The 20050-nt window shown below is 37.2% G+C and overlaps 1 protein-coding gene across 1 annotated transcript in view; it reads left to right on the forward strand.

The window, feature by feature from the left end:
• The first annotated feature begins 14390 nt into the window (after positions 1–14390).
• The window catches only part of SH2D6 (SH2 domain containing 6), a 1258756-nt gene continuing 1253096 nt past the window's right edge, over positions 14391–20050 (forward strand). Inside the window, exon 1 of the mRNA XM_044084299.1 lies at positions 14391–14501. Within this exon, the coding sequence (XP_043940234.1) occupies positions 14499–14501 (3 nt within the window). The 5' untranslated portion in view covers positions 14391–14498. The remainder of the gene's footprint in view (positions 14502–20050) is intronic.

A 20050-nucleotide genomic window follows, 5' to 3' on the forward strand; every position in this document is an offset into this window, starting at 1 on the left:
TCTTAATCAAGCCATAATGTGCAAACACAAGCATAAACACTCCAATCCCCTAATGCCCAAACTTTGGTACATCCAAAACGTATAGCATTTGCAGCCAAAACACACACTTACCTTCTGAAATCAATTATTCTTTCAACGTCTACAAAGCTCAAATGTAAAATCACTTGACATATTTTCAACAGAGTGACAAGAGTTACAATGATATATATACGGGTCTGCGTCATAACGTTGAAATTTCATAACGTTGAATTTCATGACATTGAGACCATCACATCGAAAATTCAAAACACTGAAAACCCAAAACATTGAAAATTCAGAACATTGAAAGTGTGCTTCCTAACACTGAAAACATGCACAAGTAAATAAGATCCCTCCACCTACAACAACTAACTAACAATTACACTTTCTACTAAGTTTCTGCAGGGGGGCAAGCTCTGCACCCTCCATGTGGGGGGCTCTGCCCCTCCATAAATTAAATATACCAACTCCAAACTCGCACTACAGTGTATGGTGATTGTGATATAATGGGGTTAGGAAATTAACTTTTTTTCATCTTAGTGCGATCTTGGACATAGATAGATACAGTACATCAGGAAAAACAATGCGATAAATGTGTAGGTAGGCATGATATACTAAAATCCTGCAAAATAAAAGCACTACAAGCAGAACCAGGAGCCTGTTAATAGATAAATGGCAGTTTTGGCAACTGCCATTTCAGTGAAAATGTTTTGCAAAAAACAATTTCATTGACAGTTGAAAATTCCCTTTTCTTCACTGTTGTGCAGCTTCAGAGTTGGTTTATTTGAAACATTCATTTTACCACCATCCACATTAAAATACCACTCATGTCTGTGTGGGTTTAAGCATTAAAACGTTTTTGAGTGAGTATATTATTGTAAATCTAATTATTTTTATGAGATGTTTTAGTGTTTTCTAAGAAATGTGAAGACTGGATATTTTGTGTCACATGGTTTCTGGATATATAATTGTTGTACATATGTTTAAATGTTTTTCTGTTAGAGAGGTGTTATTATTCTGAGGAAATCCTGTACAAGTTGGTGGATGAAAGCACTAACTAATAAAGCAGTTTGAATATTTCCTGCAGTGCCTCTATAACTCTGGTGCTGCTGACATTACTACACAGAAGTAATGGACTCTTTCAAAATGGTATTCATGTGTATTTTAGTGCCAGAAAGAGGGTTGGGAGGGTGGCCTAATGGTTAAGGTGTTTGCCTTACAAACACAAGGTACAGGGTTTGAATCTCACAAGGGATAATTGTCTAGGCTTAAAATGGCTCACAAGGGCAGTTAGCCTAATACTAATCTATGAACCTATGAACCTATGAAAGAAACCCAACTATAGATATTAGGAAAGATAAGAATTTGCTGAGGTGAAATGTACTGTGTAGGTTGGACCATAACTAAGGTGGTCATAAAAAAAAAAAAAAATAAAAGAGCTAGGTCTGGTTTTGAATGATGACCTTAGGAATTGTGCAGTGCAAAGTATAAAGAAGGCTTTGTGCTGCAGATGAAGAAAGAACATACAGGTTTCTGAACCAAAATGTGAGAAAGGTCTGGACAGGGGACTATGAGCAATGAGTAACCACTAACAAGAGACAGTGAGTCTGGTGCAGTGCGCTTACTAATACAATGAAAACTGAAAATTACTTTTGGAAAGTCTATAAACTTTGCAAGGATTATACTGCTTAAGTCTGTCAGGTTCGTATACTGAATTTTTTAGATACATTTTGAATTTTGGTTAGATAAATGAGAAAGGTTTATGTGTTGATTAATATAGTAAATGAATGTAATGCTTAATATCTTAATATTTTATGCAGCTAGGTATTTCTGTATATCTCCATCCACAGCCCCTTTTTCCCATTTTTACATATGGGGTTGGAGTTCCACATTAACAATGGCAATAATTTATAGCCAATGTTCATACAACTTATGTATGTATGTATTTATTTACAGGTAAGCGAACTGACCTCATGTCTCTTTCTGCCATAACTTAATTAAAAAAGAACATCAAAGTCTAACAGAAAAAAACTCTGAAGCAAGAATACAAAATTACATAAAATTGATGATAAGCAAAATTTAATACTATTAAGTTAAATAAGTTGTAGGCATCCTTTGCAGACAAATGCCCCCCAGTTCTCAAGACAGCATGGGCAAAATAAAATTTCACTATGCGACTACATCAAAGCATCACAGGAGGCCTCCCCTGTGACTAGGGATTCAAGTTTTACTTTCATTGCTAAAAGAGCTGGCATCTACTTTACTGTGGAAGGGATAAGAGTTCCAAACCTTTGGGGCTAGAATTGTGAATCACTAATCCACAACAAAAATCACAAAGAAACAAACTCAGAACAGGGCAGCACAACACTAAGGACCACAGCTGGAAGACCAAAGGAATAATCCATACTTTATCGACAAGGTTAAGCGCTTACTTCCCTCAATGCAAGGACTTCCTCAGAACACTTTACATAAAATAACCCAGCCCTTAAATACACATCCAATCAAGCCAATTAAAAAAAACAATTACAGTTGCACAATTACAAGTTCATTACTCAATTAAATAATTACTTATCTGAAAAGCATAAAAAGAAATATAAAACAAAACTCATGTCTCACTGTACACAACCTATCCTAATATACTTTTTAACTTTAAAATACACAATATATTAATAGCCTCAATACCTGGATATTCAGTTGCATTCAAACGCAACTGCCATCTTAGTTCACATATATCCAGGTGCATGTCCACAAATTTCCCTTGTGGATCTTTGACTAATTGTTGTACCACCAAAAACTTAAAATAATGGTCACTAAACTCCTTAATGTGTCTATACAAGGCATTTGTAATTCTACATTTTTTGATGTCCATTAAGTGCTCACCGATTCTATTCTTGAAAAGTCTACTTGTTTTACCTATATAAAATATAGGACATTTTTGGCACTTAGCGATGTAAACCACATTGGAGCTACAACAATTAAAATGACCATTAATAAAAATGTCTCTCCCATTAAGTTTGAAATTTTCCTCTGTTTCTAAATTGTGTGTACAAAAATTGCACATCCCACCCTTATAATTGCCCTTTGGTCTATTAAAATTCACTCCAACAGCCTTACAATTCATTTCAAAAAGGTTTTTGAATGATCTATCTTTCCTGTACACTGTTTTTGGTGGTACCAAACCAACCTTTTGCCCAGCATTCTGATCATAACTCAATATTTCCCAATTATTTTTAATTATTTCAGAAATTTAGTTTGCATCCAAGTTATCAGTAGTAATGAAACTCAATCCAAAATTTTCTTTTTTTTTCCTCTCTTGCATATTAATTAATGTTAATTCACTCATCCTAGACCCACTTCCTAAGATGGCCTTATAAATACCCCTCCTACATTTACATATAACCTCCTCACTAATTTCCTGCAAAAATCAGCCCATTTGTACCTACTGCAGTGAACGTCTGGTGGTAGGGAGTGAGACAGCTTTCAGATCTGATGGGGAGGCCTACTTTGGAGCTGCCATGTCTCTCTGCAGTCAATTCTTCGAATCACACTAAGTGATGACTCCTGCGGGAAGCAGGTTTCCACCCACTGATTGCCCCAGACAGTGTCCTTGCATGTGAGCAGCATGTGCACAGCAGGCCCATGTTCCATTGGTGTGAAACTAGTGCTCCCACAGGGCATCACCCAAGTGGTGATCCACAGACAACTCTATCAAGTATAGTTGAGCCTGCAGAAGGCACTCACTGCCTTCCTCCCTATTCCAGCTCCTCTAGTCCTTGTGCTGTTAACTGAAGTGAGGCCATCTAGGTCTTAATCGGGAACACATTCTTCTACATCAATATCTAAAGGTCCTGCACATAACTTGCAATTAAGAGAGTGTTAAGGAAATACAGACAAAAAGTGTAGATTCTAATACCAACAGTGATTGAATGGCTGAAGTAAAACCTTTACCGAGGTCTGCAAACACTCTCCAGTGAACTCACTATCCTTCATCGACTTCTATATGGGAAAAAATGATTAAAACTTTTAAAGTAGAACAGTGGTGGTATTGTGCACCTTCCAAAAGCCACACTGTTGGTCATTCAAAGGGTCATTGACTTGCAAACAGGCCTTTTATTGCACTGATGTAAACTCTTCCATGATTCTGGACAATGTTGACAGCAAAAAAAACAAACAAAAAAAAAAAAAAAAAACATAGGGCTAAAAAAAATTCAGCTTTGGTTTAGGGGTTTTGGGACCTAGTTTTAGCAGGTGAATGACATATGCAGTCTTCAAACTGTGCAGAATCCCTAGTTTTTAAGAATGGGTTGATAATATGCAACAATGGCTCAGCAATAAATGCCCATAAGTAATGCTAATAAATTCGTATGCCAAAATAAAATTCAGACTGAGAACAACGGAGCCTGCTAAAGCATAGCTCAACATTTCTTTGTTCCATTGATTTACATTTGAAAGTGAAACCTTTTTGAGTCAGAAATTGATACTGAAGCCAAATGAATGTGCCACACCTCTTTTATCTAGAGCTGGGTTTTTTTGTCCATGGTAGAGCTAATCAGCTTTGTAAAACATATCTCAAAAGAATATAGTATTGTCCATAGAGAATGAATAAGCCTGCCATTAATAGCCATGATAGTAGGCTGGTGTTGTTTAAACCTTGCAGTAATGATGTTAATTACCATCCAACAGCCCCGGTGTTCCCTAATAAGGATGCCAGTCTTAGCTTGAGGAAGCTAGCTTTAGCCTTGTTTATAAACCTTTTATAGTGATATCTAATGCTGTAAAAAGACTGAAAGCCAGTTTGGCAATTAGTCTGTTTGTGTTTCCTCCAGATGTTCTTTCGCTCAACAAATGTCCACCTAAACAAAGTAGTTAGGGGGTGGTACAGAGTTGCCTTTAGCCCCTCTGGTCTTTCAATGCTAGTATTTATGCTGAAGTGGAAGGAGAATATTAAGAAAGAACTCTAGGGGAGTTGCACAATCTGATGGTGTCCTGAAGTATGCACGATGGCATGTTCATCCCTTCCTGACTGATAGCCTGTATCTAAAGTGGTTCTAGGCCATGTTCAGCTTAGGAAGAGAAAGGGGAGCCTGTATCTGAAGTGGTACTAGGCCATGTTCAGCTTGGGAAGAGAAAGGGGAGCCTATATCTAAAGTGGTACTAGGCCATGTTCAGTTTGGGAAGAGAAAGGGGTGGGGCTAGCTGAATGGTCATTAAAATAGATTATTTTACAGCTGCCACATTGCAACCATTAGGGCATTTGTGAAAAATCCATACTAGAGACTATGTTAAGTCTGGTGAATGAAGTAATCAGCTATGCAAAACAATAATTAGTTAGGATGCAAAACTGAAGATCAGAAAACTGGTGTTGTAGCTATATTTTATATGAATATATATGTTAAATAAATTTGTTAGAGTCAGACTGTAAAAATCATTGAGTTATTCAAACACAATGTCAATTAATAACAAACAATAATGCAGGAAAGCTTGAGCATCTAGTACTAATGTACATTAGGAGGCAAAAAACCATACACAAAGTTTGTATAGAATTTTGACTGCTTTATTGACCAAAACACATTGGTTATATACATTTCATTATCAGTTTTGCCCACCTCACTGGTGTGGCTAGTGACAGGGTCTTTACATCATAGTAATTCATAAAAAGTGCTGAATTTGTGTTTTTCAAAAGTCCTTTTCCCATGAGAATGTTGCAGCCTTGCAAGCAGCTGGTCAGTCACGATGACCTCCTGAGGATGTAGCCAATTCAAGGTTCTCTGATTAGTTCCAATACAATAGATGTATGTCTTCCTTAAAGCCTCCCTTTGTCTTCCTTGCTCCCAGCTGCGCACTATCAGAGATAGTGCGCACAAGGCTACTCTCCTGGTGGAGGCAGAAAAGAGGACACACATGCGAACAGATTTATTATTTTCTAACTTTGCAAAATAATCTTTACTTGAAAGACATGAGCCAGACTGCATCTGCAAGCTGCCAAGGTCAAATTTCTGATTACACTGCAGCTTGTGCTTCAAGCAATAATATGCAGGTTTATTTCTACTGTTATTCTAGTAAGACAGAATTAAATGCATTACCTTTATTCTTTATTTTTAAGTACATTTATTCCTAACTAGAGCACACATTTCTCTATATATTTGATCACACAACTTATATATGTTTGAATGTTTAAATGCACATCTTCCTAAGCAGCACACATTGTAAATATATTTTTCTAGGCAGCATGTATGTAAATATATTTTCTAAGCAGCATGTATAGATTTTTCTAACATTCTCCCTCCTGTTAATGCATTTTATTCTGTTTAAAACATAAACAATATTATTTCATTCCTCAGCCTTTCCTTTCAAGGGCTTTCAGCTAAGTAAGTCATTGGTTTTATATTTCAGAAAAAGCATCATTTGAAATTAATCTTTTAATTTCAACACTTTGGTAAAGAGTTTCAGTAGCAGATATATCAACAAATTTTTGATTAATCTTTTCATGCAGGGAATTTCACAGTAAACACATGTTCCTATTAGGAGTATACCCACACAAATAGCAATTAAATGTTTAATAGGATGGAACCCCACCCCCCCAAACAGATTCTGGAAAAAGTCCGTCAGTGGGTTTGGGCCTGGTTTAGTCATTGCTGATACTTGCTGAATTACCTCTAGGTGGTCATTGATTTCATGTTGGTTGTCTGGAATGTACGCACAGCATTCTTCTTCGTGTACCACCTCTTGCCGCTAGGGTGAAGTAAAGAGCCATTCGATTTTGTAGCACAACAGTTTTTATTGCATTCAGTTCATTAGTCACCAATTCTAGGGTGGAAAAAGTTGCATTGCTCATGACTTTTTGACAGCTTCCTCAGCTCCCAGATCGATTTGACTGCTCCATAGGCTGGTGGCATTCCTGCCCTGGATATAACACTGTTGCCCAAGTTCATATGAGTCAATTACCAGCTTCGATTTTACCAACTGGATTCACAGGTTTTTTTTTTTTCTCACTGGACCTTCAGATTCTCGAGCTGTTTTCCTTACGTTTCGTATTTTACCCAAAGGTAATTCTGCAGTATGTCTTATTGCTGAAACCAGATAACCCAAAAAACAACTGCCGGACCAATTCTCAGGTAACCATTTATATGCCTTTTTCCCACAAATAAAATCATTACTTTGGTACTGATACGTGTTATCCCTGCATGAAACATTTTCCTATTCCTAATAGACAATTGCTTAGTTAAGACTAGATTGTCACATACTGCATTTAATGTAGTTTTCATTGAACTCAGATATGAATCATGGTTTGTATTACAAACAGTACCCCCACTTTTGACTTTAATGTAACATTTATAAGACATTGTTATATTACCATTACTCCAGCCCACCTGGAGGGTATTACTCTCATACAATTTCTTTTTGTGTGAACAGGTAAAAATAAAGCAATTTGTCCTGTGATCTCACAGTGCCTGTGTCAAATAACAGGTTTTCCCAAGTTTCATTTATTCGCAAGGGGACAGCAGACATTAAAAGTCCTCCATATGCTGTGGGTATTGCAGTACAGACCCAGCAATTTGAAACGTTCATAGTCTCTACATAAACTCGTTTCATAGCCAGGTATGTGTTAAAGTTTGGGTGCCAGTCTGTAGCCAGTCCTTCATCACGTTTTATTAATTTTACTTCTGTAGTTATATGCAAGAAAAACCATAACAACAAAAAGGTTACTACAAACATAGTTATTAAGTGTATGATCAGTAGGCCAGTGAACCAATGTCTCTGGGGTTGTTTCACATTTTATTTATTCTGCCTCTGGCCATCCTGTTCCTGTGGTATGTCCAAACTGAATTTCTTAACAGGTTTGCAATGGGTTAAATGAACCCAAGATGATCTCTCAGCAATTTTCACTGCAGTGGGTGTTGCCAACAGTACCTGGTACGGACCTTCCCACCTTGGACTCGCCCAGTTCTTTCTCTTTATGACTTTCAGCCAAATCCAGGACCCCGGGGTCAGCACGGCTTCTGGTTTTGTTTCTTGTTTATCTGAAAAAGAGTTCAACTGCAAAACAGTCTTATTTATAACAGTTTCTTTATTTAATTAGCTAGTGAACTGTCAGCCTCCAGCCCTGCAGGCATGAGAGCTTTTTACTGAGGCACATAATATGCCTTTCCAAATACTACTTTAAAGGGGATCAAACCCTTTACATTTGTTACTGTTTTTCATGCTCAGCAATGCTAGAGGTAAACAGCAAATCCAATTCTTCTGAGTCTTACTCATCAACTTTCTTAACTTGTTTTTTTTTTTTTTAAAATCCCATTGTACCTCTCCACCAGTCCTGCTGACTGTGGGTGGTAAGCACAGTGATTCCTTAAGGAAAAGCTTCTACCCATTTTGAAAACATATCTATGATCACTAAACAGTATTTTTTCCTTCACATTTATTTAACTCTATGAAGTCCATACGAATAGTATGGAATGGATATGGTGGTGTAGGGAAACTTCCTTGCTTGTTTTTAAATGCTCCTTGTGCATGGTGCTTTGTTACAAGTATGACAAGCTGCACAAAATTTTATTGTATAATTTATGTATCCATATGTTTGGAATATTTTATTTACTAACTGTACCATCCCCTGTTGAGACATGGCTCTGCCCATGGCTCAACAAAGCTGCATTTCTAAATAAATTAGACGGTAATATTGTTTTTCCTTTGGAAATGTACAGTCCATTTTAAAAATTGCACCTTGTTTTACCCAGTTTTGTTTTTCTGCTGTTGTAGTAAGCATTTGCATTGTTTTTAACATGTCTAAATGTAAAATCTCAAAGGGCTGTAATTTTTCATTAAAAAAAAAATAAAGTTCCTGAGTCTGAGGCTGCTTGCTTTGCAGCTGCATCAGCTCGTGCATTACCTTTTGAAATCTTATCCTGTTGTTTTGTATGAGCTACACATTTACAAATAGCTACTTTGGTAGGCAACTGAATAGATTCTAATAGCTCCAAAATAAATTGCGCATGATTAATAGGTTTTTCACTGGATGTAATCATCCCTCTATTTTCTTCATTATTGTGCAAACACATGCACTGTAGAAAAAGCATACTGATTATCAGTATATATGTTTACTTTTTTCTGCCTTTTACTAAAATACATGCTTCTGTCAAAATTACCAGTTCTGCTGCTTGAGCATACAAGTTGTGTGGCAAAGTTTGTGCTTCTAAATTTTTAGTGTCTGTAACTACTGCATACCCCACCAGATTTTTCCCTGTAGGACCCCTTCTGCATGAGTCATTCACGTAATATGTCACCTCAGCATTATCCAAGGGCATATTTGTAAGATCTTATCTAGGTAAAGCTAACTGTTTATATGAGGTTGACTCAGCAGTATGGTCATACATGAAAGATGTCTAGCAGGAGAAAGGTATGCAACTTTTCTTGTGGCAGAATTATTGCAACTGCATGAGGCATTCTCAATGTGAGAGGGTGGAATAACACCATTGAGGCTGAAGCCTGTACTGCCATTGCTGCTGCAACTACTGCTTGTACACAGTGAGGCAAAGATTGCACCACTGGGTCTAACTGTAATGAATAGTAAGCTATGGGGCATTGCTTATCCCCATGTTGTTGCTTTAATACTGATGTCATGTACCATTGCTTACAATCTATGGTCTAAAAAAACGTTTGTGATAACTTGGAAGTCTTAAAACTAATGAAGAAGCTATTAACTGCTTCAACCTGCAGAAAGCCATTTCTGCTTTTGTTTTCATTGTAAAATAATTTGGTACCCAGTTCCAACAAAAATTAGTTGTACCTAGGAAAGACATTATTTCTTTTTTAGTTGTTGGTTTGGGTGCTTGCAAAATTGCTGTTTTTTTTTTCCCTTTTCTCTTTCCCACTATTTAGTATTTTACCTTTACTGAATATCACATATTCCAGGTATCTAACCTGTGTTTTTTTCCCAAAGTTTGTAACTTACTCTTGTTTACTTTGTGTCCTTGTATTACTAAAAATTTTAACAATGCTACTGTATTCACCCTGCACTGCTGCTGGGTGCTGCTAGCAAGATGTCATTTACATAAAGTAAAATTTGATTACCTTCTGGTGGGGTAGACCCTGCCAGATTGCTAGCCATTTTTTGTGCAAATATTATTGGGCTCTCACAATATCCCTGTGGTAGTCGTGTATATGTATACCTTTTACCCTGAAATGTAAATGCAAACCAATATTGACTATCAGGATGTATAGGTATTGAAAAGAAAGCATTGCTTATATCTACCACAGTAAAATACTTTTGTTGTGGCTTTAAATAATTTAACAAGGTATGTGGGTCTGGCACCGTAGGTGCTTTAGGTATTACTGCATTATTCACAGCTTATAAATCTTGTACCATCTGCCATTCCCCGTTTGCCTTTTTTTTAACAGGAAATAGGGGTGTATCACATGGTGAATCAGGAGATTCTACCAGTACTCCTTTTTTGAGTAATGCTGCTTATTATAGGCTTAATTTCTACTTTTGCATTCTTTCCCAAAATGTATTGTTTTTTTCTGTGGTCTAAAAGCTGACTTTGGGGTAATTGTAACTGGTCCTGCTGCTTGAATAAGCCCTACATTTGACTTGCCTGTTGACCACAGAGTTGTTGGAATTTTACACAAGGCCTTTTCTTTTTCTTTTAATAAAATGCTAATCAGCTGTCCTTACTAGATTGCAAGTGTACAGCTGTATGTGTCTGTGTCAACCAATTCAGTTTTGTTTTCATATCCCTTGTCCTGACATTTTTAAATCAGTCTGTTTTCCCATTTTGTTACCTTTTTTTTCTAAGTCTGCCCATTTAAAACTTTTGTTTTTTGTCAAGCTGACATGTGGCAGTCTATTGGACTTATACAATCTCATGAACTCCTGAGGTAATGAACAGCTTACTACACTGTTTCCCTCAGTATCCCAGCATAAAGTTTGTAATATTAATTTGTCAGCAGGATTTTTACTTATATTTTTTATTAGGTCCTGGTGTGCTACAGTAGTATGGAGTACAATGTAACAAGTGCTGCTGATCAGTGTCAAGGGAGGGTACCTTACTGATGGCTACGTTTATCAGTTCTTTGGTTACTGCCCTGGACCAATCATAACTAGGTCCTGGCTGTACCAATAATAGGCTTCACCCTCTGATCACACCACAAGAGCATTCATTTGTCTTTGTGCTTCCATACCCTGCATGGTAGGAACTACTGCTATGCCAAATATCTGCACAAGGTCTTTTCCCAGTAAGTTTACTGGATATTTTTGCAGAAACTACAATTTTACTTTTCTGAGTCATACCTGAAACAGGGTCAGTTATTGCTATATTATGGGAAAGTGGTTCCCTGTATAGCTGTCTATTTGCTGCTTTTACTAATATATAATTAGGTGATTTAGAATGTTTTGGTAACTTGGAGGGTGTATCAAAGTCCGTGACGCTCCTGAGTCACACAGGAATTTGACCTTTCTTCCCTCCACCAGAAGTGTTACTTCTGGTTTTGTATTTGCTAGGTAGAGCTCCAGGCTCAACAATGCTAAATCTAAAATTTTATTTTCATTTTTATTCTTTACATCTGTTTGTACTTCCTCTATTCCCTCTACTACATTCACATTTTCTTTTTGTTTATTAACCTTTCCTGATGATTTTTGGTTATTATCACTATTATATAGTCAGTCCACATCTCCTTTATCTTCTGTTATTGCTTTCTTATTTTGTTTATAGTCCCTAGCTAGATGCCCTTTTACCTGACTGTAATACAAATACTTCAGCTCCGTCTTCAACAGTGAAGACTTGTGCCCTTTTTTTCTTTTTACTATTAAAGTGTCTTTCAGTACGTCTAGCATACTCAAGTAAGGCTTGCAGCCTGCTTGTTCAGTGATTTATCATATGCCTTGTAATAAAACTACTAACAGAGGCAATGCAACCTTTTAAAATGTATATATATATATATTTTTTTAATTGTTATTTTAAGCATTTTAATAATCTAGCATAATATCCATCTACTGTCTCATTTTCCTGTTGTAGGCATTAATTAATGCAAGTCCAGTCTACTCTAAGTTTTCATTTTTCAGAGATTCTGTCTGTTAGACCTTTTACTCTGTTGTCTAAAAATGTTTCAGAATTTTTAAGCTTCTGTTTTTCTTTTGCCTGACGCCCTGCATCAGATTAAAACTTGTTTAAGGAGTTTAACTAGTGAAAGTTTATCTAGTTTACTATCAAATTTATAGTTGTTAACACATTTTGCAAAATATCTCACATTATCTGCTCTCTGTAATTGCATATATTTTGCATCTTCTGTTAGGGCGGGTCACGTGACCCTTTAGTGCATTCGTTTCCCATGTCTCTGAAAGAAAAAAAGAAGAGAGAGAGAGAGAGAGAGAGAGAGAGAGAAAACAACAACAGAACTGTTACGTAACCCTTTCTCTTGTACCACGTGGTATCTCTATTCCCCGTATTCACAGTAGTGTCTAGAATGACTGTTTACTTTGTTTTGCTTTATTTCCTGATCTATGACTCAAGATACAATACTTCGACTACCTCTCTCCCTGCTATCACAAACCTTAGCAATAGCACAGTGTAACCTGGTCCCTGATCTAAAACAAAAACAAAGAGAGGAATTCTGCTTACCCGAGCCTCCTGCTTATGTTTGATAGGCTTTTAGGACCCAGTTTTCCGCTTTCGCCACAGATCAGATAAGTGGACAGCCTCTTTAGGCACGACAATTCAGTCGGAGGTCTTTCCTTCTTCTGCAGACTTCAATACCACCTATATATTCTGACCTGTAGCTTACCAAGGGAATTCCGGCACGATTAGGACCAAGATGTTAAATAAATTTGTTAGAGTCAGACTGTAAAAATCATTGAGTTATTCAAACACAATGTCAATTAATAACAAACAATAATGCAGGAAAGCTTGAGCATCTAGTACTAATGTACATTAGGAGGCAAAAAACCATACACAAAGTTTGTATAGAATTTTGACTGCTTTATTGACCAAAACACATTGGTTATATACATTTCATTATCAGTTTTGCCCACCTCACTGGTGTGGCTAGTGACAGGGTCTTTACATCATAGTAATTCATAAAAAGTGCTGAATTTGTGTTTTTCAAAAAGTCCTTTTCCCATGAGAATGTTGCAGCCTTGCAAGCAGCTGGTCAGTCACGATGACCTCCTGAGGATGTAGCCAATTCAAGGTTCTCTGATTAGTTCCAATACAATAGATGTATGTCTTCCTTAAAGCCTCCCTTTGTCTTCCTTGCTCCCAGCTGCGCACTATCAGAGATAGTGCGCACAAGGCTACTCTCCTGGTGGAGGCAGAAAAGAGGACACACATGCGAACAGATTTATTATTTTCTAACTTTGCAAAATAATCTTTACTTGAAAGACATGAGCCAGACTGCATCTGCAAGCTGCCAAGGTCAAATTTCTGATTACACTGCAGCTTGTGCTTCAAGCAATAATATGCAGGTTTATTTCTACTGTTATTCTAGTAAGACAGAATTAAATGCATTACCTTTATTCTTTATTTTTAAGTACATTTATTCCTAACTAGAGCACACATTTCTCTATATATTTGATCACACAACTTATATATGTTTGAATGTTTAAATACACATCTTCCTAAGCAGCACACATTGTAAATATATTTTTCTAGGCAGCATGTATGTAAATATATTTTCTAAGCAGCATGTATAGATTTTTCTAACAATATATTTTACATGAATGGGCTGAGGTGTTGTGCAAAAGGTCATCATTATTAATGTGTGGGGTAAAATGTGCGTGGCTTAATGGACTAAGAAGTTAAGAACTTTATAATGTCTTTATATATATGCTCATTTTATCAGTGCTTTATACCACCTCAGTTATGTAGCTATGAGCAAATACAAGAGCTGTAGCTCTCCCCTACACACACACACACACACACACACACATGCACGCACACACAATTAGTTAGGTTAAATAAAGCTGGATAAACTTGGTTAATGTATATATCTTTTATTGTAAATACACAGCAATTCAGGTATGTGAATGGATAATTGTATTTTTTTAAGAAAATTAGTAGCATTTTCAGTTAAACATCTCAAATAAAGCAAGGGAATTTTCTACACAGATAAGCAAGAGTGTATCCTGATGCATTAAAGTGTTTATAAATATGGAAAATATAGTGAGCACTACTATTTCACTTCTAAAGCTGACAGAAAAAATGGTGCACTTAACTTGTTTTTATTCATAGTCCTTTAACGTGACACAACTTGTTTTTATTCATAGTCCTTTAACGTGACAAGCAGAAGCAAGGCTTATGCAAATAAGTAAACAAATCAAGGGGTGAACAATACACCTTGTCTTCTAGTATGACTCCAATTTCCTGCTGTCCTGAGTCCTTACACATGCATTATCTTTAGGCAGGTCTCCTGGTTAATTGCTGCAGCAGACAGAGAGTACGACAGAGGTAAAAAAGACAACATAACAGTGGTTACAGGGCCAGAGCTCCAAAATGGTAAGGAATTTCTGAAGCTTTCTTAATTTTAAATCTATTCATACTTTGAAGAAATGGTTCTGCAGGTATCTGCTAATAGGCCAGGCACAGTGCCCAGTAGATAAATGCCATTCAGGAAGTTTTCTTTCACATCTCTCAAAGGTGTATGACATGCAAGTGCTCAGTGTGAGTGTGCTTTGAGCTAGCAGACTATTTCTGATCAGCTTCTGCTGCTCAATACCCTAAGTGCGTATATTCCATTTTAATTTAAAGCCATTTTATTATGGAAACATCTCCTATTTTTCTTTTTCCTTCCTTTATCTTCTTGCTTTCATCCAGTACACACTGTTTAGTGGAGTTAGTTGACTGTTACCTTCATGTTTATTTTACTTACTCATTTCATGCCTCTGTTTTGGGTGGCCACGGTGGTGCAGTGGTTAGCATTGTCACCTCACAGCAAGAGGTTCTCTGGTTCGATTCTCAGCTGGGGTACCTTCTGTGTGGAGTTTGCATGGGTTTCTCCGGGTGCTCCGGTTTCCTCCCACATCCCAAAGATATGCTGCAGGTGGAATGGACACTCTAAATTAGCCTTAGGTGTGGTGGTGGCAGTGTTAACTAAAATTTATCAACTAGTAATGAGGTTTGCTGGCAGCAGCACTATTCTGAATGTGTCCTGTTCATGGAACAGCATTTGTGTTTCATAGCTAATGTGATATCCTTGACTAAATACAACCGATGACTCAGTAGCCCCAACTTCTCTTGTCATACTCTAGTTGTACCTCTGTCCTCTCTGTTTATTTTGTCTAAAATGCAGCTTCCCAAATTTAGAAATCATGCTGATTTCTGTCTGTTTGCCAAAGCCAATGCTATGCAATACACATCATTAAGCTGTTTTGTTTTTTCGAGTATAACATTCACCACTGAGCTCCAAAAAAACAAGCAGTGTAATTACAGTTTACTGCAGCTGTAAATTTTGACTAGAAGAGTACATCTATATTATTTTAGGTGTTGTTACTTTTGCTGGGTGTTGGAAAGTGAAATAGAGATGGTAACGAACTAAAGCAGATTAACAATATATGGTAGTTCTTTATTTTTTGCATCCATAGGTAGACTTCTTTTATAGGTTCATAGTTTAGTACTAAGCTAACCGCCCTTGTGGGCCATTTTAAGTCTAGCCGATTACTCCATGGGGGATCAAACCCTGCACCTTTTATCTGTAAGGTAAACACCTTAACAACTATGTCAACCTCCCTCCTAACAAAGAATACGTATTACTCCTTAACATGCCAAATATCTGGCTCTCTCAGGATTAGAACCCTGAACACCATCACACAAGCTACCTGTCTTAGTCTTTTTGAGCCACAGAGGCTGCAAAGATATGAATCATTTACATTATTTCATTTTGCTGTTCCTTGTCATCTGTTTTTATAAATAGTTGTAGCTTTTTCTTTTCCTGTACATGTTAGAGTTAATAGAAGTTTTTAGGAACTTCTTTTATTAGTTTCCAGATATGTACATTTTTTCTTGTGCTAACTTACATGCTTTATTTTCATTCAAATAATTATCTCTGAAATGTTTTTTTTCACAGAAGTTCTGTTTTATTTTAGCATCTGTGTTATTCCTCAGTTTAATATCTCACCAAAAGCACCCCTTTTCTGCTGCATTCTGATATTATTACTTTACTGACCCTCATATTTATTGTAGGATTAGAAGCCACTGCCTTAAATTTCACAGGCTCAGAGATGATGAATGAATAATGTGCTGAATCATTTATTAATATTTTCAAAGCAATGCTAAATATTGTGAGTTGCTGTACAAGTTTTGCTGTGACCCACACACTTCAGACAGGTTGCTGTAACTAGTTTGAGCTTTTTCAGTTATTTACATTGCTGTAGCCACTTTTTCTCTCAGCCACAGCTGTTGATCAGTGCTGGCCCTTTTACATATAGTATAGCCCCTATTGACTAATAACATTATATTGTATAACTGTTGCATCCTACAAACCTGTGTTTGAGCACTTGCATTCTTCATTTGCTCACAGTTTGTGACTTTGAGCAAGTTTTTTACCAACTGGCTAGATATATGCATCATTCACCGGACTATACCCAAGGATTAATTTCCTGCTGGGCCTTTTAGTAATCTGGGTTCAAGATACAAAAAACTTCTGCTGCTGGTGAACTTTCTGATATGATTAAGTTTACCACTCTATTTATACCAGGACTGGGGGTATGATATATCACAAACATTCCTACCTGTGATGATCTTTAGTGTACCAAGGTCACAACTGACTTGAATTTTCTTCAATAAACCTGGACATATGAAGGCAACAAAACTGATGTTAGATTTTTTTTTCTGACAGTGTCCTGTCCTTACCCCTACTGTTTTCATGGCTAGAGGCTGGTCAGGTTTAACAAAGGCTTCTTTCATCAGCAGCCCAAATCAAGTTGAAATGTCAGCTATAAAGTTACTTCCACAGCAACTAATGACCTTGATTATTGACCATCTCCATGTCAGTTACAAGCTAAAGCATTGCATTCTGTGTTACAGGTACTCCTGTGTTTTACACCCAGACTGTTTTATGCTTTGTTTACATTAACCTCTTCTGGTACAACTGAGCCACTCTACAGCAAGTGCTCAAAGAAACAGGATGACGAATGGCTTCATAAAAAATAATAAGACCATCTTTTTCTCCCTTAAAATGTATTGTGCCATCTTTTTTTCTTTAAAGAATTGTATTACTGAATTGAAGTATCACAAATAACTGATTACAACAGCTGAATGAATATCATTATGCAAAAAGAAATAGGCAACAAATTTAACAACTTTAAGACAGGGCACAGAAGACTTAACAGGCCAATAACATTCATGAACGATTATTAAACTGGTAAAAGACTGAGTAGTTTATTTATAATTTAATGTATATACCTGTGATAACGTAATTGTAAGGTGCACCAGTATTAACATTCCAGTCAAATGAACTGAAAGAAAAGCAGCTGTTTAGTGCAGGGGTGGCCTGTGCTATTGGACTGCCGGACTGCAGCCCTCTCAACTGTAAAAGCAAGAAAAAATAAAGAAATAAAAAATTAATAAAATTGCGGACTTTCGCGCACTAGTCCGGACTGCTGCTGAGACAGTCTGGAGCATGCGCAGATTGTCTCAGCAGCAGTCCTGACTGGGAAACATGAAGAACGGAGCCCCCAGAAGTCTATGCAGTTTTAAACTGCATAGACTGTCCTGGAACTCGCGTCACAGTCGGACTGAATTCGTCAGGGGAAGATCTCGCGATGGGCAGGGTCTGGTGTGGATTGGAGTTTGCTGCAGTCTCGTCAGGGGAAGATCTCGTGACAGGTGGGGATTTGCACAGGTTTCATAGCTTACTCGGGATTTATGGTGGTTTGTTACAGGGATTTGGAAGATCTACTGCAGGTAAGTGTGTGGACAGGGATTTGGATGTATGGCACTTTGCTACAAGAGGGTGTGTGTGTGTGTGTGTGTGTGTGTGTGTGTGTGTGTGTGTGTGTGTGTGTGTGAATGCCCCAGGTGCAATATACTGGTGGTTAGACTCATGGTGGTGTGGTCGGGAATACCTCAGGCTTGAACCCTGTACCTTGTATGCAGGTGTTAAAGACCTGAATTACCTACCCACCACCATTTGTAAAAAAATTGCAGATTTTTGCCTCATATTTGATCTGATCTGTTCCTCATAATATCTGTTGTTTGTAAATGTTGCAATGCTTGATATTTGATGGTGCAGTGGGAGCATTGTTGCCTCACAGTTGCAGGTTATCAAGTTTGATTCTTGGCTGGGGTGCCATCTTTGTGGAGTCTGTATCTTCTTCCTGTGTTTGTGTGGGTTTGCTTTTGTGTCCTCCCATGTTACAAAGACATGTCTGCATTATTTTTTCCTGGGCCTCTGCTGAAAATAGTTTTTTTGTTCCAAGTCAGACTGTCCTGATTAACAAATGTTAAATAAAATTGACAGGCATTTCAGACTTCAGGTTTCTAAATGTTTAATTCCTTACATATTTGATGGTGCAGTGGCAGTATTGTTGCCTCACAGCTATAGGTTTTCTGGTTTGATTCTTGGCTGGGGTGCTTTCTGTGTGGAGTCTGCATCTTATCCCTGTGTTTGTGTGGATTTGCTCTGGTGTCCTGCCATTTTACAAAGACATGTATGTGTCTACAGTATTTCTTCCTGGGCCTCTGCTGAAAATTGTTTTTGTTCTGTCAGAAGTAAAATTGACAGGCATTTGAATTTCAGACTTCATATTCTTCAAAAAATATATAGTAAAACAATTTTTTATTCTAGAAATAAATATATAGTAACACAACCTTTTATTATAGCAATTTTCTAAGTTTATAAGATGACTATTTGAAATTTGTCCTTATTTTTGGGACTGTATTACCCTGTTATTGGCTTTGTCCAGGTTTTTTGTGCTAAGGTTGACAGCTATGGCAAGAACTGAATTCACTAAATATGTTTGAGGGCTGTATTCCCTCATTACTGGGTTTGTCCAGGTGTTTTGTGCTAAGAGGTTGACAGCTATGGTGAGAACTGAATTCATTAAATGGTAGCCATTTAAGTTTCAGTCTTCCTCTCTTTCACAAAGCAGCTGATTTGGCATAGTGGTATGTTGCTCTGACTGTTTTGGCAGTAAAATGTATGGTGGTAACACAGCATTTTTCTTTCACAAAGCAGGTGATTTGACATAGTGGTATGTTGTTCTGACTCTTTTGCACAGGGACCTTGGCAGTAAAATGTATGGTGGTAACACAGCATTTTATTCTAGCAGCTTTCCAAGATTATACAAGCAATGTTTAATGTGTCCCTGGTTTTTGCCCTTTTGACCCACCCCAATAAATTTGGCTTTTTCCAGATTTCTTGTGCTGCGACGTTGAGATGCAGTTGAGTATTGAGTAGATTTTACAAGGAGCTGAGAGCTGCAGGGGAAGAGAAGTTTAGTGCTGATTATGCTAAGTCAGCTCACATTGCTAATAGCACAACAGGTTGTGTACTTGCTTTTGATGCAGAAGGTTGTTGGTTCTACTACCATAAGGGGTGAATGCTGCCGTACTGAAAGTTAAGATACTAACTATGAGCCTGTTATCAGTTTGCCCTCCATTTCCTATTGCAATATTACTAGCTTATTTTTAATGTAATTTAGGCAATTTATTCCTCAGGGGCATCAGACACTTTATTTTTTGATGAAACCATGAAATATAAAGGTGATTGCTAGCAGCAACCTCTTCATTACAGATTCATTTAACGTGGAATTATTTAGATGACTTTTTTACTACTTTAGAGATTGTGCATATTTACTGATAATGGTGGACTGTAGAATTGTGCATATTTACTGATAATAGTGGACTGTAGAAGTCTGAGTAGACTTTTATGATGGAAATGTTCTGTATTGGGCAGTTTTGTCACTGGTGCATGCGTTTTGTTTCATTGTTTACTGGAAAAATGTTCAAAGCAATAGGAAGGTGTATCAAAGAGCACATGTATGTTTCATATGCAAGGGGCCTATGATTTGAAAACAGCCCAGAATTAATCTTTATCTGCCATGGGT

This window comes from Protopterus annectens, chromosome 9.part0 (genome assembly GCF_019279795.1).
Source record: "Protopterus annectens isolate FY-2018-M chromosome 9.part0, PAN1.0, whole genome shotgun sequence".
NCBI lineage: Eukaryota > Metazoa > Chordata > Ceratodontiformes > Protopteridae > Protopterus > Protopterus annectens.